This window comes from Heterodontus francisci, chromosome 27, assembly GCF_036365525.1.
Source record: "Heterodontus francisci isolate sHetFra1 chromosome 27, sHetFra1.hap1, whole genome shotgun sequence".
NCBI lineage: Eukaryota > Metazoa > Chordata > Chondrichthyes > Heterodontiformes > Heterodontidae > Heterodontus > Heterodontus francisci.
The window spans coordinates 23,344,681-23,371,427 of record NC_090397.1 but is presented as its reverse complement, the minus strand read 5'-3'; the positions used below and the strand labels follow the sequence as shown (position 1 = coordinate 23,371,427).

General features: G+C 40.9%; 1 protein-coding gene across 2 annotated transcripts in view; it reads right to left on the bottom strand.

Annotated features, from left to right (window-relative positions):
* Positions 1 to 26,747, bottom strand: part of vwf (von Willebrand factor) — a 125,126-nt gene that overhangs the window by 812 nt on the left and 97,567 nt on the right. For both annotated transcript variants that reach the window (XM_068059005.1, XM_068059004.1), the window contains 8 exons: positions 24,895 to 25,008; positions 21,949 to 22,132; positions 20,147 to 20,187; positions 17,816 to 17,935; positions 16,170 to 16,268; positions 15,329 to 15,457; positions 13,532 to 13,571; positions 10,896 to 10,999 (listed from right to left, as the gene is read on the bottom strand). In XM_068059005.1, the coding sequence (XP_067915106.1) occupies positions 10,896 to 10,999; positions 13,532 to 13,571; positions 15,329 to 15,457; positions 16,170 to 16,268; positions 17,816 to 17,935; positions 20,147 to 20,187; positions 21,949 to 22,132; positions 24,895 to 25,008 (831 nt within the window). The remainder of the gene's footprint in view (positions 1 to 10,895; positions 11,000 to 13,531; positions 13,572 to 15,328; positions 15,458 to 16,169; positions 16,269 to 17,815; positions 17,936 to 20,146; positions 20,188 to 21,948; positions 22,133 to 24,894; positions 25,009 to 26,747) is intronic.

Sequence of the window (26,747 nt, the reverse complement as noted above, 5' to 3'; positions counted from 1 at the left end):
GCTTAATCTTGATCTCAGAAGAGCATCCATGATGCTGAAGTATAATGGTTCAGTTTCCATCCTTGTGACATTATGTTAAGAATTCCAGATTAGGGATAATTTATGGACTGTTTGCGTGGTAAACGCAGCCTCTTGGAACTACAAAAGAAGTGACCAAACCTATTGTACTCAGAACCTATATGGGTAGCAGAGAGAGGAAACTTTCACTTCAGTCCTCTGAGCTACATTTGAAACCAGGTTACAGAGATGAAGGGGCAGTTGCTAACTTGTTATCTTACCCAAGTCCTAGGCACAAAGATTTGCGCAACAGGAGCACATATCAGGAATTCAGGTGCAGAAGTCTGCAGCCCATTTGGCAGCATTGATAAATTTCCATCGATTAATGACATCCATGCCCAAATTCCCCTTATTTACTCTCATCACATGAAGCTCGTACTGGTCATGCTAAATCGTTAAATTACTGATACTTTGTTCCAATATATACATGAGTATCAAGTCTCTTAAAACAGTGGCAGCTATTTCTAAGTAATCCTCTATGTTCCACATTGGCCTATCCCCTTATAATCTCATAGACAATGAAGTACTTTTAAAATGTAGTCACTGTTGTAATGCAGCCAATTTGCATAAAGCAAGATCCCACAACAATGAGATAAATGATGAGATAATCTCTTTTAGTGATGCTGTCTGCGGGATAAATATTGGTCTGGACACTGGAGAGAATTCTCCTGTTCTACATTGAATTGTACCATGGAATCTTTAATGCCCACTTGAGAGGGTTTAGAGTCTCATCCAAAAGGCGACACCTCCGACAGTGCCAGTCAGGACTATGTATTCTACTGTGCTAGATTACTGCTACATGTGTGTGAAAGCAAGTGAGACGAGAAGACTTTTCAAATAATTTTATAAAACAATGAATAGATCCAATTTTCTCATCTTATTGACCTTGTGCAGCGTCCCTCTGTGGCAAGGTCTGGTAATGCTGCAAATGTCACACTTCTGTAGCCGTACCATGTCATCTTTATGGGTCTGAATAATTGCCAAGTGAAATATGCAGCACAGTCACAAGTCTGCTGAGAACAGCACACTAGAGACCTTTCATTCAAAATAAATTCATATTACAAGGTTAAGTAGTGCTTATGATGCGACTTTGAGGGACTTTTAAGAATCTAGACCTTGGTGCTGTGCAATAAGTCTTTCTACTGTGACTTTCACATGTAAGTATTCTGAATTGTATTAATGAGAATGAAATAACTGTAGTGTCTTTTACCCACTGAAGTTTTACATCAAATTACTTTTTTTTTTAATGTAGGAAAGCTGTTTGGCTGCATGGTAACAGATATAAATTTATAATATGCTGATGAAGTGCAATGAAATGGTTGTGTATGTAAAATTAATGAATATATTCACATATAGTGCTAACTTATGTAGGTAAATGCACTAATCCCCTGCTCCCATAGTAGAGGTATGCTTAAAGGGAGCACTGAAATTAAAGGTTGCCAAACCTCCAGGGTTATCCAGGAATTCAAAGTTAATCTCTGCTGCAAGCAATCTAGGAGAAAAATCATAGGGCCATTGAAAAAATATTGTGTGTTAATTTCATTTCCTTTGAATACTTTTATTTATTGGTTATAAAAGTATTGGAGATGGGGGGATAGTGCTCTTGGAGTGGGTAGGGCATTTGGAGGCAGGAGTTCATGTAATGAAACCTCCAGGATTGCGTTCAGCATTGTCAACCCTAACTGAAATAGGGCCACAGTACGGACGTGCAATTCTCTGACATACATTTCCTTTGAAGATGGATTTCCCCTGGAAACTCTGGATGAATAAATTTACAAAAAAGAATGAAAATGCTGGAAATACTCAGCAGGTCTGGCAGCATCTGTGAAGAGGGAAATAGAGTTAATGTTTCAGGTCGAAGACCCTTCATCAGAACTGGGAAAAGTTAGAAATGGAATAGGTTTTAAGTAGGCCAAATGGATGAGGATGGAAAAAGAACAAAAGGGAAGGTCTGTGATGGGGCAGAAGTCGGGAGACATTAAATGACTAAAGAGTTGATGGGCAGAGCCAAAGGGAGTAATAATGGGGCAAGTAAAGCAACAAAAGATGCATTCAGAGGAGGTGTCAATGGCAGAATAATGAACAGCTGCCGTCCAAAAGCAAAATCAAGAGGAAAAAAAGAGAAAAACAAGATTAAGGCCGAAACATGCAAAGAAAAGGAATCCAAATGGGGCAGAGATTACATTCTGAAATTGTTGAAATCAACATTGAGCCTGGAAGGCTGTAAAGTACCTAAACGACAGATGAGGTGCTGTTCCTCGAGCTTGTGTTGAGCTTCATTGGAACACTGCAGCAGACCGAGGACAGAGGTGTCAGCATGGGAGCAAGGTGGAGATTTAAAATGATAGGCCACCAGAAGCTTGGGGTCTTGCTTGCGGACTTTAGTGGAGATGTCCAGCATTTTCTGTTTCCATTTCAGATTTCTAGCATCCACAGTATTTTGCTTTTGTATTAATGGATAAATTGACCCTGTGTAGTTCTAGCAAATATATTGCAAATGTAGGTTTGATCTATGAGGTCCACTGTAAAGATACTGACTCCCACTTCTACCCATAATAGTTAACACAATGTATAAAATGGCTGACTATTGTCCAGTCACCCAGATTAATGTTAGAGACAAGTTTTACTGCCTGGGCTGACACTATTGTTGGTGATGTGCCAGGAGCCAAAAACAGAATGAGATAGCCAGGATGACAGATCTCAACAGCCAATTTGGTTGAGATTGATATCCTAAGTGGAATCTAGCCTTTTTTCTGATGATGATTATGATTCTACAAATCCATTAGTAATATATAGGTCATCTTCATAGTCACAACTTTCATCTTTGATAAATTCATCCTGGAGGTGCTGCAGTGAACTGAAGCATGGATACACAGTATCATGGTGCATGGATTGCATCCCTCACTCTGAAGTACTAATGACCTTAGTTTCCATACTGCGAGGACATGCTGAGGTGTCCAACAGCAACCTAACAGAGGGTGAGCAAAAACTAATGGCTTGCTTGGGATGTCATTTGCAAAAGAAGCAGTTCACCTACTCCTCCAGTTACAGTTGGTGTGAGGAAACAAAAGAGAACTGGAGACTAAATCGTGGGATAGAAATATAGCACGAAAACTAAAAGAACATGTACAAACATATAACTTTATAGTCTTCTTCAACTAGTGGAGAATGAACAGAATATTCTTGCATTTGAACTTTATTATGGAAGGAGGCATCATTATTCAATTTATGGGGAAAAAACACAGTAAAAACTAAAATGCTCTGTCCATTCATGCTGCGGAACAAATGGTTGTTTTCAGTGGTTTAATATACTCCATGCATGCCAGCAAATTTATTGTAGGGAAGAGAAAAACATTTCTATTTCTCAATGCTATTAACAGGGATATTTAATTAAGCTATTTAGCTTTTAAAGGATTTACACTAACACAGGGAATGGGACTTTGGGAACTCAGTTGTGTCGGTGATAATCCCCTTATAGTGATCCCCAAATGAGCTGTTGTGGTTTCCAACTTTCTTGGGATAGTCCCAGAATGTAAAAGTTCTGTTGGTGTTCACATTGTTCACTTATGTCTGTAGACTGTAAATGGCACAATTGTGAAAAGTATAGATTAGCAGAGAGTCCTTGACGTCCATCTACACAAATTCACAAGACTGGCATGACAAGTTGATAAAAGATGGATATAAAAGCATATGGGTTACTTGGGTGTACAAGTAGCGGAAAATATAAAAGCAAAGGGATCATGCTAGAACTTTATAAATCACTGGTTAAGCCTCAGCTGATATATTGTGGACAATTCTGGTCACCACGTTTCAGGAAAGGCATTAGAAAGGGTATAGAAAAGGTTTACCAGGATGCTACCAGTGGTGAAGGACCTCAGTGATGAGGAGAGGTTGGAAAAGATAAGACTGTTTGCCTTGGGATGCATGTATTGACTGTGAATAAAGAGCCTTTCTTTAACAAAGCACAGAGAGATAAGCTGCAATTGTATTTTGCATTCTTAGCTGAGTGGTAACACACTTGCCTCTAAGTAAGAAGATTGTGAATTTAAGTCCCAGTCCGGGACTTGAGCACATAATCTAGGCTGACACCTTGGGCACTGGTAAAGGGGTGCTGCATGGTTGGAGGGGCCATTTTTCAGATGATCTGTTAAACCAAGGTGGGCATAAAATATCCATGGCTGTATTTCAAAGAGCAGAGAATTCTCCTGGGACCCTGGTCAACATTCATTCCTCAGCTATCATCATAAACAGATTAACTGATTATTTATCTCATTGCTGCTTGTGAGATCTTGTTGTGTGTAGCTAGGCTGCTGTGTTTGTCCAGAGAGTGAGTGAGTGATTGGCTCTGTGTCACAAGAGTTTTGTTTTAAAAAAAATACTAAGAGGTCTGTGTGCCTTTAAGACTGAGAAAAGGATTTCTCTGAGAACAGTGAATATTGAATTGGATGGGGCAATTACAAGGCAATCTGTTTTTCCAAGCCACTCAGCAATTCCTACATAACCACTCCCCCATTCTATTGGACAGCAGCTGTTCGTAATGATTCTACTATTCCCATTCACACCTCCTCTAGCCCCATCATTTGTTTCTTTACTTGTCCCATTACCATCCACTTTTGCCTTGCACCATCATCCCTTTTATCATTTAATCGCTCCTGCCTTCCACCCTTTCCCCACCTCTGTACTTGCTTAAAACTTGTCATATCTTGACTTTTTATCAAAACTGGAAAAAGTCAATCGACCTGAAACATTAACTTTGTTTCTCTCTCCACAGATGCTGCCTGACCTGCTGAATATTTCAAGCATTTTCTGGTTTTAGTTCCTCCAGAGTGTTGTGTTCTTACCTCCCTTCACTGCTGCTAGTTGACATTGTTCTACATGATGTGATCTTTTCTCTCTTTCAATTCTACTATCTTCTCTCCAAATTTTTTTTCCTCTGTGAGGTCACTCCCTATCTCCCCCCACCACCACCCTCCCCCACCCCCCGACCTCTGATGTTATCATCTTAGTTCAGAATTCCCTTTCTGTACTCCACAATTGCCTTATGGTGTAACTTGCTACGATTCACTTGACCTGGTTCCTCTGCTTTCTGTTAGTTTCCTCAATCATGTGATTCAAAAGAAAACCTAAACAGTATGCAGGGAGAGAGGGAATGGGTGACATCCAGACAGTCAAGAAGAAACAGTCAGGTAGTGCAGGGGACCCCTGTGTTTGTTTTCCTCTCCAACAGGTATTCAATTCTGAGTGCTGAGGAAGTTGATGATTCATCTGGGGAGTGCAGCCAGAGCCAAGGCCATGGCACCACGGGTGGCTCAGCTGCACGGTGGGGCACGAGGAAGACTGGAAGAGCGATAGTGATAGCAGATTCAATAGTCGGGTGAACAGATAGGCGTTTCTGTGGGCGCAGATGTGAATGCAGGATGGTGTGTTGCCTCCCTGGTGCCAGGGTCAAGGATGTCACTGAACGGCTGCAGAACATCCTGAGTGGGGAGGGTGAACAGCCAACAGTTGTGGTCCACATTGGTACCAACGACATAGATAGAAAGAGGGATGTGGTCCTGCAGAAAGAGTTTACTGAGCTAGGTAAGAAATTAGCAAGCAGGACCTCAAAAGTAGTATTCTCCGGATTACTCCCAGTGCCAAGAGCAAGTGAGCACACGAACAGAAGGATAAGACGGATGAATGTGTGGAATGTTGGTGCAAGAAGGAGGGCTTTAGATTCTTAGGACATTAGGAACAGCTCTGGGGAAGATGGGACCTGTACAGGCCAGACAGGTTGCACCCGAACAGAGCAGGGACTGAGTTCATTGCGAGAAGTTTTGCTAGTGCTGTTGGGGAGGGTTTAAACTAGTTTGGCAGGGGAATTAGGACCTGATAGACTCAGGTGGAACAAAATCAAAAATGAAAATGGAAGGCATAAAATTAGTGGATGAGTCTGGAAGGCAGAGGAAACAAAGGTTAGAAAATAACTCAAGGCTATTTACTTCAATGCAAGGAGTATAGCAAATAGAGCGGATGAGCTGAGGGCACAGACAGACACATGGCAGTGTGATATCATAGCTATTACAGAAACATGGCTTAAGGAGGGACAGGAATGGCAGCTCAACGGACCTGGCAACAGGGTTTTCAGACGCAATAGGGAGGGGGATAAGAAAGGAGGAGAGGTGGCAATTACAGCTGTGGGGAGGGATGATATGTTAGAAGGTTCATCAAAAGAGGCCTTATGGATTGAGCTAAGAAACAAAAAAGGGGCAATCACACTGCTGGAAGTATACTATGGACCCCCAAACAGTTAATGGAAGATAGAAGAGCAGATATGTCAGCAAATCTCTGAGAAGTGCAAAAGCAATAGGGCAGTAATAGTAGGGGATGTTAACTACCCCAATATTAACTGGGATAGTTTTAGTGTGGAAAGAATTGAGGGAGCAGAATTCTTGAGGTGCATTCAAGGAGAAAGTTTTCAGCCAGTATATAGCAAGTCCAACAAGAGAGGGCGCAGTTTTAGATTTCTTTTTAGGAAATGAAACTAGGCAGGTGGAAGGAGTGGCAATGGGAGAGCATTTTGATGGTAGTGATCATAATTCGGTCAGCTTTAACATAACTATGGAAAAGGACAAGGATAGAACAGGAGTTAGAGTTCTCAATTGGGGCAAGGCTAATTTTACTATGCTGGGGAGAGATTTAGCGAAAGTGGATTGGAAACGGCTACTTGAAGGTAAATCAGTGTCACAGCAGTAGGAGGCATTCAAAGGGGAGATTCAAGGGTTCAGAGTAAACATGTTCTGAAAAAGAGAAAGGATGGAATGGCCAAATCTAGAGCCCCATGGATATCGAGGAGCTGACAGGGTATGATAAGGGAGAAAAGGAAAGTTTAGGTCCGACACCGAGAACTCAATACTACAGAAAGTCGAGAGGAGAATGGAAAATGGAGGGATGAAATCAAAAAGGAAATTAGGAAAGCAAAGTGGGCATGAAAGAATATTGGCAAGCAAAAGAAAAACAAAGTGCTGGAAATACTCAGCAGGTCTGGTAGCATCTGTGGAGAGAGAAGCAGAGTTAACATTTCAGGTCAGTGACCTTTCATTAGAACAGGCATAGGTTAGAAATGTAATAGGTTTTAAGCAAGTGAAGGGGGGCGGGGCAAAGAAAACAAAAGAGAAGGTGTGTGATAGGGCAAAGGGCAGGAGAGATTAAATGACAAAGATGTCATGGGACAAAGGCAAAGGGAGTGCTAATGGTTGTGGTGAAAGACAAAGCATTAGTGCAGAGAGAGTGTTAATGGCAGAGTAATGAACAGCTCTGTCCAAAAGCACAAACATGAAAAGCCAAGTTGAAGGCAGGCACATGGTTAAAAAAATAATAAAATAAAGTCGAATAAAAAAAAAGTCAGTCATGCTCTGAAATTGTTGAACTCAATGTTGAGTCCGGAAGGCTATAGTGTGCCTAATCAGAAGATGAGATGCTGTTCCTTGAGCTTGCATTGGTATTAGGGTCATAAAATCACAGAGTTATACAGCACAGAAACAGGCCCTTTGGCCCATCATGTCCATGCCAGCTACCAAGCACCTATCTATTCTAATCCCATTTTCTAGCACTTGGCCCGTAGCCTTGCATGCTATAACGTTTCAATTGCTCATCTAAATACTTCGTAAATGTTGTGAGGGTTTCTGCCTCTACCACTCATTCAGGCAGTGTGTTCCAGATTCCAACCACCCTCTGGGTGAAAATTTTTTTCCTCTAAACCTCCTGCCCCTTACCTTAAATCTATGCCCCCTGGTTATTGACCCCTCCGCTAAGGGAAAAAGTTTCTTCCTATCTAACCTATCAATGTCCCTCACAGTTTTGTATACCTCAGTCATGTTCCCCCATCAGCCTTCACTGCTCTAAGGAAAACAACCCTCGCCTATCTAATCTCCTCTGCATGTTCTCCAGTGCAATCACATCCTTCCTATAGTGTGATGACCAGAACTGTACACAGTACTCCAGTTGTGGCCTAACTAGTATTTTAAACAGCTCCATCATAACCTCCCTTGTCTCATGTTCTATGCCTCGGCTAATAAAGGCAAGTATCCCATATGCCTTCCTAACCATCTTATCTACCTGTGCTGCTGCCTTCCGTGATCTATGGACAAGTACACCAAGGTCACTCTGACCCTCTGTACTTCCTAGGGTCCTACCATCCATTGTATTTTCCCTTGCCTTGTTAATCCTCCCAAAATGTATCACCTCACACATCTCAGGATTAAATTCCAATTGTCACTGCTCCACCCATCTTATCAGCCCATCTATCTCATTCTGCAAATTAACGCTTTCCTTCTCGCTATTTACAACACCACCAAATTCCGTGTCATCTGCGAACCTACTGATCATACCTCCTATATTCACGTCCAAATCATTAATGTACACGACAAACAGCAAGGGTCCCAGCACCGATCCTTGCAGTACACCACTGGTCACAGGCTTCCAATCGCAAAAACAACCGTCGACCATCGCCCTCTGCCTCCTGCCACTAAGGGCGGCAGAGTGGCGCAGTGGCTAGTACTGCAGCCTCACAGCTCCAGCGACCCGGTTTGATTCTGGGTACTGTCTGTGCAGAGTTTGCAAGTTCTTCCTATGACCATGTGGATTTCCTCCGGGTGCTCCGGTTTGCTCCCATGTGCCAAAGACTTGTGGGTTGATAGGTAAATTGGCCATTGTAAAAATTGCCCCTAGTTTAGGTAGGTGATAGGGGAAGTGGGGATGTGAGAGGGAAAATGGGATTAATGTAGGATTAGTATAAATGGGTGGTTGATGGTTGGCATGGACTCGTTGGGCTGAAGGGCCTGTTTTGGTGCTGTATCACTCTATGACTCTAAGCCAATTTTGGATCCAAATTGCCCTGGATCGCATGTGCTCTTACCTTCTTGACCAATCTCCCATGCGGGACCTTATCAAAAGCCTTACTGAAGTCCACGTAGACTACAACAACTGCTTTACCCTCATCTACACACATAGTCACCTCCTCGAAAAATACAATCAAATTTGTTAAACATGATCTCCCCTTGACAAAGCCATCCGTAATTAATCCCTGCCTCTCCAAGTGGAAATTAATCCTGTCCCTCAGAATTTTTTCCAGTACCACTGATGTTAGAATCGCTGGCCTGTAATTAACTGGTTTATCCCTACTACCCTTCTTGAATAATAGTACCACATTCACTGTCCTCCATATTCAGAAAAGTGGCAAATAGAATTCAACCCTGAGAAGTGTGAGGTGATGCATTTGGGGAGGTCAAACAAGGCAAAGGAATACACAATTAATGGGAGAATACAGAGAGGTGTAGAGGAAGCAAGGGACCTCGGAGTGAATGTCTACAGATTCCTGAAAGTAGCAGGACAGGTTGATAAGGTGGTTAAGGCAGCATATGGAATCCTTTCCTTTATTAGCCGAGGTATAGAATATAAGAGCAGGGAGGTTATGCTGGAACTGTATAAATCATTGGTTAGGTCGCAACTTGAGTACTGTGTGCAGTTCTGGTCACCTCATTACAGAAAGGATGTAATTGCATTAGAGAAGGTACAGAGGAGATTTACAAGGATGTTGGCAGGACTGGAAAAATTCAGCTATGAGGAAAGATTGGATAGGCTGGGGCTGTTCTCTTTGGAACAGAGAAGGCTGAGGGGAGATTTAATTGAAATGAACAAAGTTGTGAAAAGTACGGATAGAGTAGATGTGAAGGGCCTATTTACCTTAGCAGAGGGGACAGTGACTAGGGGGCATAGTTTTAAAGTGATTGGTAGAAAGATTAGAGGGGAAATGAGGAAAAAAAATTTCACCCAGAGGGTGGTGGGGGTCTGGAACTCACTGCCTAAAAGGGTAGTAGAGGCAGAAACCCTCAACTCATTTAAAAGAAATCTGGATATGCACCTCAAGTGCCGTATCCTGCAGGGCTATGGACCAAATGCTGGAAAGAGGGATTCGACAGGGTGGCTCGTTTTTCAGTCGCACAGACACGATGGGCCAAATGGACTTTTTCTGTGCTGTAAACCTTCTATGATTCTATGTTGGGAATTCAGGAGCCCAGTTTGTCTATGTGCTTTTTAAAAATTCTTTCATGGAATGTGGGCATTGCTGGCAAGGCCAGCCTTTGTTGCCCATGACAACTGAGTGGCTTACTAGACCATTTCAGAGGGCAGTTAAGAGTCAACCACATTGCTGTGAGTCTGGAGTCACATGTAAGCCAGACCAGGTAAGGGCAGCAGATTTCCTTCCCTAAAGGACATTAGTGAATGAGATTATTTTTTAAAAATTACCAATGATAGCTTCATGACACCATTATTGAGACTAACTTTCAATTCCAGACTTTTTTTATTTAATTGAATTTAAACTCCACCAGCTGCTATGGTGGGATTTGAACCTATGTCTCCAGGTCATTAGACTAGGCCTCTGGATTATCAGAGACATTACCACAACACCACTGTCTCCTTGCGTTATTTACCAATCACGAAGAAGTAAAAAAAGTTAAATACTTAATGAACAAGGAAGAAAAATGAACTTCTCAATTTAGATGGGAGCTTTGACCCAATGGTCATAACATAGATGATAGACTAGACTGACATAGCAAGAAAAGACATTATAAAGGTGCTGGTTTTCCATCTCAATGATATGATTGATGTGGGAGAAGGTACAAGAGGTCAGGGACTTCCCCAGAGGTATGGAGGGAAGAATACACTTGTTGTTAGGTGGCTGGGTCTCACCTTAGTTACAATGAACCCATCCCATTGTCTGATATTCCGTGGGGAAGTGGAAAGAGGAAAATAATTAATAAAAGCACTCGGAAATAATCTTGTATCTTAAGTAGTACCTCACAATAATGCATGTTAACTTCCCCTTCAGTCATACAGTCATCAATCCTAATGTGTTTAATTACTCCTGTTATCTTTTTGCACTGCTGTGCCTTGTATTTGCCTGAAAATAAAAACATTAAACATCTTTAAAACATTCATATCACAATGTATGTTAGCTAAATAAGGTCATTTTATTTACAGCGTTACAGCATTTTATGTTTGTCATGTCATGGGGTGGAAATTTGAGAAGACCTGCTGTGTCAGTAGAAGTGTGACTAAAAGAAACTCCAGTCTACCCTCACTGAAAGTTGTAGACTACCATCCAAATATTTGGGGCAGGGATATTATCATATCCAGGATGGGCAGCCCATGCCTGTAAAGGCACATCAAGGGCTGGTTTTAAGGATCGCCCTGAGGCAGATTGGAGGTGGAGAGTCTCATAGAATCATGGGGGGGGGGGGGGGCGGTGGGTGGCGGAGGGCCTGTTGCTGCCCCATCACCAAGTGGTTTTGCCGGGGCCGGGATCGGCCGATGACAGCATTCCCACCCAGAGGCCAATTGAAGAGTGTGATGGAATACTCTCCACTTGCCTGGATGGGTGCAGCTCCAACAACACTGAAGGTCAACACCATCCAGGACAAAGCAGACGGCTTGATTGGCACCCCATCCACCACCTTCAACATTCACTCCCTTCACCACCAACGCACCGGGGCAGCAGTGTGTACCATCTACAAGATGCACTGCAGCAATGCACCAAGGATCCTTAGACAGCACCTTCCAAACCCACGACCTCCACCACCTAGAAGGACAAAGGCAGCAGATGCATGAGAACACCACCACCTGCAAGTTCCCCTCCAAGCCACAAACCATCCTGTCTTGGAACTATATCACCGATCCTTCACTGTCGCTGGGTCAAAATTCTGGAACTCCCTTCCTAACAGCACTGTTTGTGTGCCTACATCCCAAGGACTGCAGCAATTCAAGAAGGCAGCTCACCACCACCTTCTCAAGGGCAATTAGGGTTGGGGAGTAATTGCTGACTAGCCAGTGACGCCTACATCGCATGAACAGATAAATAAAAATAAAGGCCAATTGAGGCCCTTAAGTGGCTTATTAACAGCCACTTAATGGCCTCTTTTCCCTGCCACTGGGATCTAACCCAGCCCAGTTATACGAGGCACCCTCCTTGCAGTCTCGGAGTGTCCCCCTTCATTGGGAAATCTGTGGCCCACAGACAACCTCCACCTCCATGGACCCTCCCCCCTCCCCCTGGACTTCATGCCCACCCCCCACCGCAACCCCTCCCACCTCGCCTTCCACTTACCTGAGGTCTGGGATTGCAGCACTGGACCTGGGTCCAAGGCCTCTGCAGTATTGGCAGTGGCCACTGCTCCCAGTGCTGCTGCTGATACTGTTGAGCTGACAGCCCTGTGACTGGCCAGCAGCTCTTGGAAGCAAGATCACTGTCTTTAAAGGGACGGAGATGCCAGCGCTGGAAACTTTTCTCCGGAACAATGGAGGATCGCGCCTGTGGGGCTCAAAAAGGCCAACGCAGGCTTTTGCCCTCCTTTTCGGCCTGGCACTGGGAGCCCTGCTAGTGGCACAAAATCAAGCCCCACAAAGTGCACACTGCAACAGTGAAGAGGAAGGTTGGAGTAGTGCCATGGATCTGCCCTGGTGAATCACAGGCCCAGGAAGCGCTCAAGAGAAAATGAAGCAAAAATGTTTTAAATGCTTCTAAAGGGAGCACATGGGCATCATGGAAAGGTAATTGGTTCCACCTGCGATCGAATGAGTTTGCCAATAGTATTTTTTGCAGCAGTAGCAACACCCTCAAAGGAACTCACATCAGCTCTCAGTTTACAAGAGTTCCGAAGAGACCTTGTAAGAACTTTGTGAGTGGAAATCCTGTTGTAACCTGGGAACTCCTCTAAACACTTCTACTTAATGTGGGAGGGGTTGAAGACTTGCTCTCTCCCCATTGCCCTCTCCCCATAACAGGTATTTACAGTCGCACATGCACTGGGCGAAATCCCAGCAGAATCAGTTCTGCCCCAAAACTTCTTTTCCACTTTCCCACATTGATCTGTTTCTGTATTGTAACATTCTATCAGCCCATGAAGTCTGCGTTGGTGGTTTTCTCTAAATGCGCATTATGGCTAATCCCATTCTCTTGTTCACTGTCCCATACCCTTTAATAATCTTCTTTTTCAAGCAGCTGTCTTTATATTAAAAATATTAACTGACTCTGCTTCAACAATAGCTTAGGGCAGAGAATTTTACATTTTAACTGCCTCTTGTGTAAAAGACATTTTTTTCTAACCTCCCCTTTAATTCTTTTCACAATTTCCTTGAATTTGTGCCCTCTTATTATTTGGCTCTGTAGCAAAAACAATCTAGAAACATTTGCCTTAATATAACCCTTCATAATCCTGAAGACTGCAATAAGATCCTTCTTTAACTTCTTCCATTCGAGTACAAAAAGCTCGAACTTCTCAATTCTCTCTTCATAACAGTATTGACTCATTGTTCAATCTACCCACAACTGGATTAGATTTTTATTTCTGAAGAGCACTGACTGCTCAATATTTTTAATTGCGCAGCTTAAAGTAACATGACAGCATGGGTACAGACACATTTTATGGTTACTTACAGGTGAAGCAGCAGGTGTTATCCACACGTATGATTTCACCCTGCATATCAAGGGAAAGGAGGAATGTGTGAGTTAAGGTTCATTTTAATATTCTGAGAAAGGTTCGCTCTTTTACAAGTTGCAAAATATAGTCAACTGCATTTATTTGGAGAGTATTCCCTCTGCTTTTCACTCACAATTGAAAATGCTGTCTGCACACAGAATGTTTTGCTAGCTACCCTAATCATAGGAACATAGGACATAGGAACATAGGAAGATAGGAACAGGAGTAGGCCATTCAGCCCCTCGGGCCTGTCCCGTCATTCAATAAGATCATGGCTGATCCGTGGCCTAACTCCATATACCTGCCTTTGGCCCATATCCCTTAATATCTTTGCTTAACAAAAATCTGTCTATCTCAGATTTAAAATTAACAACTGTTCTAGCTTCAACTGCTGTTAGTGGGAAAGAGTTCCAAACCTCTACCACCCTTTGCATGAAGAAGTGCTTCCTAACATCTCTCCTGAACGGTCTGGTCCTAATTTTTAGACTATGCCCCCTAGTTTTAGAATCTCCAACCAGTGGAAATAGTTTTTCTTTATCTAGCTTGTCTTTTCCTGTTAATATCTTGAAGACTTCAATCAGATCACCCCTTAACCTTCTAAATTCTAGCGAAAACAGACCTAATTTGTGTAATCTCTCCTCGTAACTTAACCCCTGTAGTCCAGGTATCATTCTTGTAAACCTACGTTGCACTCCCTCCAAGGCCAATATATCCTTCCTAAGGTGTGGTGCCCAGAACTGCTCACAGTACTCCAAGTGGGGTCTAACCAGGGTTTTGTACAGCTGCAGCATAACCTCTATGTCCAATCTTCTAGATATAAAGGCTAGCATTCCATTAGCCTTTTTGATTATTTTCTGCACTTGCTCATGGCATTTTAAAGATCTATGCACCTGAACCCCCAAGTTTCTTTGGACATTCACTGTACTTAACCTCTTCCCATTTAGAAAGTACCCTGCTCTATCCTTTTTTGGTCCAAAATGGATGACCTCACACTTGCCCGCATTGAAATCCATCTGCCACAGTTTTGCCCACTCACCTAGTCTGTCAATATCTCTTTGCAATTTTATGCTATCATCTAGACTGTCTACAATGCCGCCTAACTTTGTGTCATCAGCAAATTTGGATATATGACTTACCATGCCATCATCCAAGTCGTTAATGAATAATGTGAATAATTGAGGCCCCAACACAGATCCCTGTGGGACACCACTAGTTACATCCTGCCAGTCGGAGTTCTTACCCATTATCCCCATTCTCTGTCGCCTACCGCCCCAGCAACCTTCTAACCATGTCAATAATTTGCCCTCAAGTCCATGGGCTTCTACCTTAGTTAACAGTCACTTATGTGGGACTTTATCAAATGCCTTCTGGAAGTCCATATAAATAACATCCATAGACACTCCCCTGTCCACTACCTTAGTGACCTCTTCAAAAAATTCAATGAGATAATCAGTAAATGTTGAAGGATTAAAGCTGATGGTTCTTCACACAAACTGTTGACAACAAGTGGAATCAACTTCCAGACAGGATAATGGAGGTTAAATCCTTGGAATCATGGAATAAACAGTTGGACAGACTGTGGCTTTGTTCTGGATGAATGCACTAAGATGGTCAAAATGGCCTTCTTAATTTGTGCTTATCTGGTGATCTTGTGAGCTACCAACAATGCCACTACTAAACAATTGTCAGCCTGAAAGGAGTTTAATTTGACAGAAGTCTGTCATTTGAAAATATCAAGTACATTGAGCTCTTACCCCTCCAGATTTGCATTCTTCCTTGTCAAGCGGAGTACACTGTGTTGTTCGCTTTTCCAATAAAAACTCCCCTCTATCATTTACTTTGCATCTGTATGAGTCACAGTTATCTTGCCTACTTTCATTTGCCTATTAAAACAAAATGCTCCTTTTATACACATATTTATTTGAGACTTACTATTAAAAGTATTAAGGCTTGCAAATGATACATTGTAATGAACTATTGCTGTAAAATAAGAGTTCATTTTTGAAATAAGTTTATCTAAACAGTGAATGTTAATGAATTCTTTGGTCATGTGTCTTAAATGAGCTATTAAGGCAGAAAGAAGGAAGAAGGAGAGAAAGTGAGATCTTATACTTTTGTAGACGTTTCAAGATGGCCCAAAGTGTTATCAACTAAGTACTTTACAAAGTATAGTCATTGTTGTAACGCAGGGAAACACAGCAGCCAATTTATGTACACAGAGGTTCTACAAGCAGCAATGAAATAAATGACTCGAGGGTCTGTTTTTAGTGATGTTGGTTGAGAGATAAATATCAGCCAGGACACCAGATGAACATTCTTCGATTAATGTCATGGGATTTTTTACATCCACATGATAGAGTATACCAAGTTAAACCTCATCTTAACATCTCATATGAAAGACAGAACCTGATTGTCTAGGTATTGCACTTAAGTGTTAAACTGGATTATGTGCCCAAGTCTCCCGAGTGAGGCTTGAACATACAATCTTATGACTCAAGAGCTGAAAGTGCTACCAATGAGCCAAGGACGGTATCTGAGACTTATAGCAGGAAGTTTACTGCAATAGATATCTAAATTATGTCTACAGATACTAACCCTTAACTTAATCAGCGTCCCATTTGTCAGCCTGACAATGCACATTGTGGCCAGACATTGCCCACAACACGAACCTTTTTCTTTCTTCATTATGTATCCCTGCAACAAAGAGTAAAATACAAGGTCTTAACACATTAGAAAAGTTTTTCTTTGGAATATTACTGCTGAAATCTAAAGTCATATTGCATGCCATGTTTGCCAATTTAATTAATTGTATGCTGCGACCATTGTTCTCATTAACTACCATATTTCGGCTTATTCCTTATATTTAATTAAAACTTCATTAAGAATAAAGCGGAAGGACAAATCTTTGTGAGTAATGTATTGTTAATGTAAACTTAGAATGGCACTCTAAACATTTTAAAGAGTGACAGGGTCTATATTTTTCTCTGTTCCAAAATAACAGGTAAAATGTCTGATTTTCAGTACTGTTTTGGACATGCTAAACAGGTGCATGGTTTTCAAATCTGTACTTACTGCAAATATAATTTTGTTGGTGTGAATCAAAACAATGCAGCCAATCATAAATCACCTGATCCTTTAACACTTTGTTGTTTTAACGGAGGGAAAATCATTTAGGCTGTGAATTCAGCACACTGACCTGAATTCCCAATGTTAGTTCTTGTCGCAGAAAGCATTGTGCATTGAGTATTAACTCATAAAATGCACCGCTTAAAATCCTTTCATTGTATCAATATGCTCAGATACTGATAGAGCAAAGTCCTAATATTTATGTTGTGGATGAGATTGCAAGGGTGGAAGTACAATTTGAAGTAAAACTTGTCAGAAAGACTCATCAGGAATTTTGCCATGTAATCAAAGTGAGGATTTGAAACACATGTATTCCGATTTGTTCTAATAGGTTTCATTGAGATGTAATCTCCTATAAAGTTTATTCAAATCAATTTGTCGCCATTCTTTCAACATATATCATGCTTCAATGTTCTCTTGACACTTTGTTTTTTTCTCCCATTCACCTTGCTATACAGAAACATCCGTTTTAAAGGTCATCTGCTTTTAGAGGTCACTAAGCATAAGTTCAGTATTAAACATGTAGCTTTGAATTTGCTTTTGGGAGATCATCTGCTTGTAAGGAACGCCTCAACACCATATCCAAAGTGATAATTTCAAACTTTATCTTTATTTATTGCTAACAATCTAAATGGCCATTAGGTTAAAAGGTTAGTAAACAGCCCAACATGTCTTATCAAGGGCAATGCTTGAAGAAAATTGTTCACTCCATATCACAGTAATTCCCCCACCAGATAGTTTTTTATTCATCAGGATTCTTTAAAGCACATTCAAAAATAAGCAGCAATCTCCTTTACATAGAATTTAAACATTTTTGTCAATAATTTGAATATCAAATGTGACATTTTTTTAATATCAGCTTTCACAGAAGTGAGAGTGTGAAGAGATCAGGCACTCCTGAGCCATTGCACTGAGGATTTAGGTTAGCCTATTTCGTAACAATAATTATTTGTTAAATGCTTAACTAACTCAACATTTTACAGGTTCTTTCAGTTGGACTGTTTGAACTAAATCTCCCCCCTCCACCACCCACCATGACAATGCACCAATGGTATTATAGTTGGGCACTCAAATGACACAGTTAACAATACTTAACAGCTGAAAAGGTATCTTACATCAGGGCAACCTTCGCAACGCACTGTTCTACACTGGAGTGTATGTGTATTTGTCAATTTGTCTGATTTTTCTAAGCAATGGCACTCAGTGCAGTCATCCATCTTCACAGAGTCTCCTGCCTAGGAAAAAACAAAAAAAAGTTAATTCACTTGCAATATTCATTGAATATTTCATGAAATATTTTGACATAGGTGAGGATCAGTTTAAGGCACACCACCAATTTTGCTTCCAAACCTGATTAGAATGATTGCTTAATGTACGTTGATGCCTTATTTAATAAGTTTCCTAATTCAGTTGCAGGTTTCCATAACCTTTATAGTTAGTCTATTGTTGCCACTAATTATTGTAGCCAACTTAGCTGCTGAACTGTAATACCTCAATAGAAGACTACAATAAAACACAAAATGACCAAGGAGAATACAATGTGATGGAGATTTACTGAGTGGAAAATCAGCTGTAAATTATTTTTAAACTTGCAGTGATAAAATCAGAATCATTAATTCTTTAATATGAGTTTCTTCCAGCATTTCTGACCATAATTAATGTGATGACTGAAAGTCCCTGTCAGCAAAAAAATTGTTCAAAGGAATAAAGGTGGACCATCAATGATCTGAATACAAATTGAACACTTCTGGTGATTCCAAGGGCACAGTTTCATCTCAGCTTCTGATCATGATTATGAACCACACACAAAACTTTGCTACTGTGGTTTTTGCTTTCATCTAAACTCATCCATTAAATTACTGTAAACACTCCAAAGTATCCATTAATCGTAATAAGGGATGGGAACTAAGAAATTACTACTGATGATATTAGCTGATCTTTATTTTAAATGGGAATAGTTAGTTAACCTAGTAGCTAGAGTAATGTCATTAAAGCTAGTTAAGCATTTGTCCATTAATATTTTAACTGTAGCACTATAAATGGTAAAAACTGGTGGAGATGTAAATGAAGCAAGTTCCCACTATAAACAGAGCCACAAAAAAATATTTCAACCTATTTTACAAGATTCCAGTCTCTGGAGGGCCCTGTGCACAGCATATATCTCCGACTGCCCCCTGCACATTCAGCAGTATCCTGCAGAGATTCTAAATTATTACATTATTAGTAGTGCCCACAAGGTGGAGCTAGCAGCAATCAAAGAACTTAAACTGATGTCTGAACATTCGGCTCCTCAGCGCCTTGTGTTTCATTGCCACGAGTGCCGTCTTGGCTACAAAATAGTGTCGGCAGCACGCACACACACTTCTGATGCAAGCCGTGCCAGATGCCATTTCGGTGAGGGCATTGGTGCAGGGAGCATCCGTCAGAAGTATGCAGAGTAGGCAGATTGTGACATCAATCAGCGTGTAAAACTGATTGGACGCCAGCATTGTCATTTTGGATCTCAAGGTTCCAGCTTCTGCTAGTTCTTAAACACAAACAACTGAACATGTGTTTAGCAGCGTGGAGGACCCATCATCAGTGCTTTTTAAAGGGATCATCAAATGCTTTCCGATTAGTAGCTGATTAACCTCTATTGGCTGTTGCTGTAATTATAGAAATGTTTGGTGGTTTCCAGAGTCACTTAAAGTTGCTAAAGTCCACAGGGAGCAGTGTGGCAGGTGCTGAAGGTCTTTGTCCTGACTTCAAGGATTCTGCACAAGCCACTTCCTCCCTGGCAAGGGTGCAGGCGTGATTTTTCATCAGAACTTATTGGTATCAGGTCATTGGTAAATAAATGTTGATTAATATTATTTCATAAGAATATCAGTTCATTGACCTGAAACATAACTCTGTTACTCTCTCCACAGATGCTGCCTGACTTGCTGAGCATTTCCAGCATTTTCTGTTTTTTATTATGTTTCTTGCACTCTTGGACAAGGTACAAGAATCACGTCTGGAAGGGAGTCCTTTTCTCACTCTGATCTCTAGCTTCTCTCCATTTTATCTATTCTACCAAGGTCAGTGTTCCATTATATTTTCCTCTCTTGCTCCTTCCGCAAACATGCAATTCTACAAAATGTTCTTCTCAGCATCTTTTCTGTGTTGAAATCAAGACTTGTTTACACAATTATACACTCAAATTATTCTATTTCCAGCATCTCAAAACAGTGGACTTCTTCACCTCCCTTTTCTTCTACAATCTACATGCTTTTAAAACTCAAACTTGGTATCACCTACCCACTGCTTCCTGTTTTACCTCTTCTTCTCTGCCTCTTTTCCATCTAGATGGCACTCTGCAGCATGGCCCTTGGTTTTACACCTTCATTTCTCAATTAAAAATACATTGTTGCATAACATACTACAGCGTAATGTAATAAAACATTAAAAACTATCCATTATCTTACCCTAATGCTGGTTCCATTCAGTATGCAAACATTTCCTGGAACTGTAAAATAAATGTTGATTAATATTATTTATATTTTTAAAGGGTGAAATTAAATCTGAATTTTCCTATGATGTTCATACAGCTTTATAAGTTTTAAAGCAAGTCTTGTTCATTGCCCAATCCAAACATGAGAAAATATCAAATTCACACAATTTGTTTTGATTTCAATCTTTATATCTTTTATTATTTTTGTTTCTACAATACTGACGTCATCATTACAGGACCCAGATCCAAGGAGATCGATGATATGAGGGAGTAGAGGTATAAGGGCAGGGTTTCCAGCTGGCGAAAATGGCCATGCAATGGTGTGACTGAGAGCTTCATTAAAGACCACATCACTAGATGGAGCAACCTGCTGATTTTCTTGCCAAGAATGCGCTGTTCTGTCAGCACACCCGTATCAAATGTCATAGAGTCATTTCGGCCCTTCAAGTCTATGCCAGTTCTCCACAGAGCAATAAAGAGATTGCACCTTTTGGCCTTTAAATAAAGGAGCACTCATAGTGATGTTGCTATAGTTTTCATTGCCTTGTTGTAATCCTTAAAACAGGCATTGGATTTAGAATTGGGTATGAAAGAAGAAGACAAAGAGGCAGGTTTACTTGTACTGGGGTGATTTGCCACATTCACTTTTACCCATTCAAATCCAGGTACACCTATTGGGAATGTTTTGAGAACAAACAGCTTCACACCCTGCACTTCACAGTTCTGCTAACTGCTGGAATATGACCTGCAGATAACATTGACAATAGGGTTGCCTTGCCACTGGCTGTGAATGTGACCACAAAACTGAACACTTATGACTCCAGCTCGTTTCATGCTACCTCAGGGGACATCAGTAACACAAGTCAATCTGCAGTGTGCAGATGCATCAAACTAGTCACTGATATGTTGTTCACCCAAGCAATCACTTTCATTACTTTCCCTAGGAAAAAACAGCAGCAGAATGAAAGAGCATTTCCCCAAAGTCCACAGCATTAATAATGGCCCCTAAACATGATTGCATGGTCCTCATGAACCACTTCATCAATACCCATATGGTTAGTGACCAGTAACAAAGGATCAGGCAGGTGAATGCCCACTTCCCAGGCAGGAATTAATTATTTTTAAGAAATCTTCTGTGCATGGGTTAGTTGAAGAAGGAGGCAGAATGGAAGGACAGCTCATAGCAGACAAAGGTTACCGTCAACATATCACATTGTGAGAAAGTGGAAATCTACCTTCCAATCATTAACCTGCTGTGTTTCAGCTTCAACCGTACATGATTCCACCCCTGACAATATCAACCTCAGTAACACAGTACAGTTAATTTCTCCCAATGATGCTATTAGCCATCACCATTCAAAAAATTAACAAAAAGACATCTGAAATAAAGGAGTTCATGCAAGGACCACTTCTTTGAAACATTTTTGACTTTTAAAAAGAGGTGACATCCATTCTATTAGACTGCAGGGCCAATTTTGCTATCTGGAATTCCTAACAGAGAGTTGAGCTTACAGAAAGCCCTTCAAAGAGATACAATTTGTTACTTCCATCTCTTTATTTTAATGGACAGAAAGAAACATGGACTGCATGTCCATCAAGTGCTGCAATATGAATCAAGGCATGTTTTACTATGTTAAAGGTGCTATATAAATGCAAATTGCTGTTGTTTTAGTTCCCACTGGAAATGAAGCATCAGGCGAACATGTGTTTATCATGAAGGATGATTATGGTCAAAGTTTAGAGAGAGGATAATGAGCTGGAATTTGAGAAACTCACCACATTGGCACACTGGACAACAGTCGATGACTCTGTCACATTTCAGCTCATAGCCAAGAGGACATTTGGGTATGTCAATATGGGTACAGGACTTATTCTTTTCATGCAGAATCACTTCTCCATTGAGCTCCAAGCATTCTAGTGTGATACATGGATTGTCCATGGATGTCCATTGCTCACCAGCCTACAAGATAACAGCAGGAAGTTACATTTCACAGACATATGGTGCAAATTGCCAACAGATATTTCTCTGAATTTTCATGTTGCTAACACACTTGGCCTTCCCATCCATTAATAATGATTGATTTGGTCATGCATCAATACTGATTTTTAAGTTTCTGTTCTAACAAGTGATTACTTTCCTCAGGTAATTTGATCATTCAACCATTGCAATCTGTATGTGAAGGTATTAGTTTGGCTCAGCTCTTCCCATTCTGACCTCCGAGTTGGAAGTTGTGGATGAAATTGCAATCCATTGCTTAAGTACATAATATAGGCTGACTCTCCATTAGACTAAATATTGCATTGATTGAAGACTGACCTTTTGGGTGAAATGTTAAATCATTTTATCATAGACTAATATGAAAATTTATTTGAATGGACCTCTTAATTTAGCCCTCTTAATTGTTTTGAAACAACTTATGTGCTATTGCTAGTTCCATACTGTGCATCTACTTCTGTGCCATCATTGCATTTGCATTTAAATTTGGCTTTGCTTTAATCAGAATTAATACAGTGACCCAGAATTTGTGGTAGTAGTAACACTGAGGCTGTTAACACTCACCATCATTACTGTGTAAAACTGACAGAAACTTCTGGCACATGTATTGTTAAACTCAGAAATCTGGAAGTTGCTGTCAGTGATACCCTGCTCCTCCACAGGGTGTGTTGTTGCAGTCTTCACAGATGGAATCATTTCGAATTCACTGATTTGTCATGAACTTTACCTACTTACCCACTATTCTCACCATAAGGAGCAATGATAAAGTTAAGCTTTAATCAATAAGGGGTAACTGAGTTTTTAATGGCATATTAAGTCATAATTACTGCAGAGAAACCTCTCTGGTCCTGAAAAATATATTTTACAAATGTGGAGTCTCCTTCCCTCAAAAGAATATTTAAAACTGGCAGATTTTTTTTAAAAAGATAATTTTTTAAAAAGTTTTTGTTCTAATCTTATGCTTGTCCCTTAACCTCATGTGTATGTCCCAATTTTTGAAACCTTTCAGAGCTATACCAGGGAGTCCATTCACATGGGGGACAAATGAAATGTTTCAAAGACAATCTCAAAGTCTCCATGAAGGTCTGCTATATTAACATTAACACATGGGAAGCAGATACCCAATCATGACCAAAGCAGCAATCCATAATCAAAAATGGTGTCAAGATCTTCCAATCAACAAGATCAGCCACTTAGAGAGAACAGCGAGAGACACGGAAAGAGAGAGCAGCTGCTCAAGCTAACCATCCACCACCACCTCTACCACCTGACAAACAATGTCCTCGCTATGGGAGAGCCTGCAAAGGCTAAGATAGGGTTGATAAGCCATCTTAGAACCCACAGCCACACTGACATCTCACTTCCACCCAGCCCTTTATATTTCCTACTTTGCTGCCTGTGAGAATTCTTCAATCTGATTGGCTGATCAGCCTGCTTGCTGCCTGCTCTGTTGCTATCTACCACAGATCTCTTGTAGAAGGTACTGAATTCAACCTGTCAGAAAAGAGGAGGTCTACATTCTAGAGCCCACCAATACTTTGTGAGCAGCTTTTATCTAGGTCAGCAGCCTGCGCTGCTCCTTTGCTGTTGACTGCAAAATCCAGCCCTATATGATACTTACCATTGTTTGAAGTGGTTGGGAGAACATGGTGTGCAGCCCATGTAAGCTCATGCAAAACACCCTGCTCAAAGGACAATCGTTAGCTCACTATCCTGGTAGTATCATGCATGACATTGCCAAATTTTAGCTCATAGCAGATGTGGGTCATGTTTATGGAAACTGCCTTTTTGCTATATGAGTCAGTAGTGATGGGAAAGAGCTATAATTGTAAATGAGCATATGTCAGTACTTTCTAAATGTCAATGTGTTTTCTTTTTCTTCCAATTTTGGATGTCCTGCTTCATATTTCCATCAATTTCTCCTTTTTTATTTCAAATTTTAAGGATTTAATTCTCCTAGATATAACTTAATAAAATTCTCACAAAAAACTTCAATACAAATGGTACACTAAATAGTTTATGTAATACTCAATAGCGGAATAGATACAATACAGTAACAGCCCTGTGATTGTGCCAATTAGAGTCTCTAAACTTCTACTCACCGGTCATGTCAGCACTCACTCTTAGCCATCACGTAACAAATATCCTTCATTTGCTGACGCCATTTGTCTTAGTGAACGTCAAATACCTCTCCATTACTCAAAGGGAGTAGTTAGTCAATTAAATGTGAACCTTTGAAGGAGTATTCCTTTAAAGCTGATGTCAGCAAATAAAAATTACCAAAATAATCTAGCAGAACATAGTAATACATCTTGAAATGTTCATCCTCAGACAGTAATGTAAAAAAAAAGATAATTTAAATGTCTAAGTTGGAATTACCTTAAAATACTTATGCTGATTATTGCTGATTACGGGGAAACAATTTGCTCGTGTAGCACCACTTCAAGCAGGGCTACACAGACTTACATCAATCCTTGGGGGCAGATGGAGCTGCGCGCATTATTGACATAGTCTGTGCAGTGTTCTACATTGATATAATTGAAGTAACTCGCACAGGCCACACAGATAGTGGCCAGCAATGCCACTTTCCCCTAGGGAATCAAAATGTCTGCATAGCACCGCTAGAAGTGATGCTACGTAAACAAATTTTTCCCCATGTATCTTAAAAGTCCTACCAACAGGGAAACAGTTGCATCTTTTTAGCTGAAAGGACCATATCTACTCACCTGATGTACAGTTTTCTGTGGGTTTGCATCACCTCTTTCGAAGACATCTACTTCACAGACTGTGCGCTTGCATTTTCCACAGCATGCACCTTCTACTTCTCTGTATGTGAATCCCTTTTGAAGAAAAGTTACAGTTACTTTCATTCCAAGGTCTGTCATATTCATAACAAATACAGGAAATACAAATGGTGTTGACTCAAACCCAGCATTTCCTTTTGGGTGCCAACCTAAATGCTTATTGGAAAAGTGAATCCAGTTGTTCGATTCATCCTCCAGATGCGTGGAAAGGGTAGGGAATATTTGTAGCCATGTTTGAAAATAGCCAATGCAGAAAAATGAAATATGCCTGCAGCTTTTCACTTTCTACTTGCCACCTAATTTTGGCATATTGTTAACTGACAACAACACCACAGAGAGTTATAATATGATTAACTCTGGTACGGATGTTCCAATTGTTATGCCAATATGCTTTGTTGAATGATAAATTTCTTTAATCCACTGACTGGAGATCTGAATTGATATTTATTTTAAAAGACATTTTTAAAAAAGATCAGCTAAAAGGATGGTTTTGCTGGCAACTTAAGATGGCTACCTAATTTGCAACACTGTAATCTACACTGCAATGCTTGTGAGGAGGGAGACAAAATGTCTGTTCATGCCCCAGCAAGAACCAAGACCTAAGATGTTTAAAGGAACTACCTGTTCCTTTATCAAGATAGAAATACTGCTAACTGCTATGTTTGAATGACTGAGTGACTGTCATGTGACAAGACCCTCACCATCTGTGGTTTTAAGCTTGTGTCTTTCTGCAGCAGAGAAAGGAGAAGCAACTGGACTCTGACACGTGCAGACCCAAGTGGGGGACTCTCTCTCTCCATTCCAGCATGAAAGCTTTAAAATCCTGCCTGTTGACTGACCACCTTTGCATGCTCCAGCTACAATCAGAAACCCGGTTGGAGGAAATCATCCGCAATGCTGTCTCCACTGAACCAATCATCTACTTCTTTAAAATAAAAGCCTCAGGACCACTGAATTCAGCTAGAAGCCAGCTGAATTACCAAATGCCACAGACTGTCCAATTGGTTTTTGTTATGATCATAGCAAGTAAGTAATCAAGCACCTACTGAATTGGCCAGTACATCCACTTTAAGAAACAATTAAACCTGTTGTGGTCAAACAAGGAGAGGGAAAGGAGGGAAGCCCTTCAATCCCTCCTCACTTGACCATAATTCAATACACTCCAAACTGATAGACTGGAAGTCTCCTTTCTCCCATCCTGTCAAGGTCCTATGTGGAATAACCTTGTTCAAGCTAAACCATTCCCTGTTTTGACAATACAAAACCACCCAATGATGGAGTAATTAAAATCAGGATTTTTTTTTAATTCATGGGATGTGAGCAACACTGGCAAGGCCATCATTTGTTGCCCATCCTTAATTGCCCTTGAGAAGGTGGTGGTGAACTGCCTTCTTGAACCACTGCAATTCATGTGGTGTAGGTACACCCACAGTGCTGTTAGGAATGGAGTTCCAGGATTTTGACCTGGCAACAGTGAAGGATCGATGATAAAATTCCAAGTAAGAATGATGTGTTGGGAAGGACCGAAAATTGCAGGTAGTGGCGTTCCCATGCATCAATGTAGGTCAGCAAGGCCAGAGGTGACAGGGACATGGTGTGAGTTTGAATGTGGCTGCAGAGTTTTGGATGAGCTCAAGCTTACAGACAGTGGAAGATAGGAGGCCGGCCAGGAGAGCATTTGAATAATCAAGTCCAGAGATAACAAAGGAATGGATGAGGTTCCAACAGCAGATAAGCTGAGACAGGTGAGGAGATGGGAATGTTACAGAGGTAGA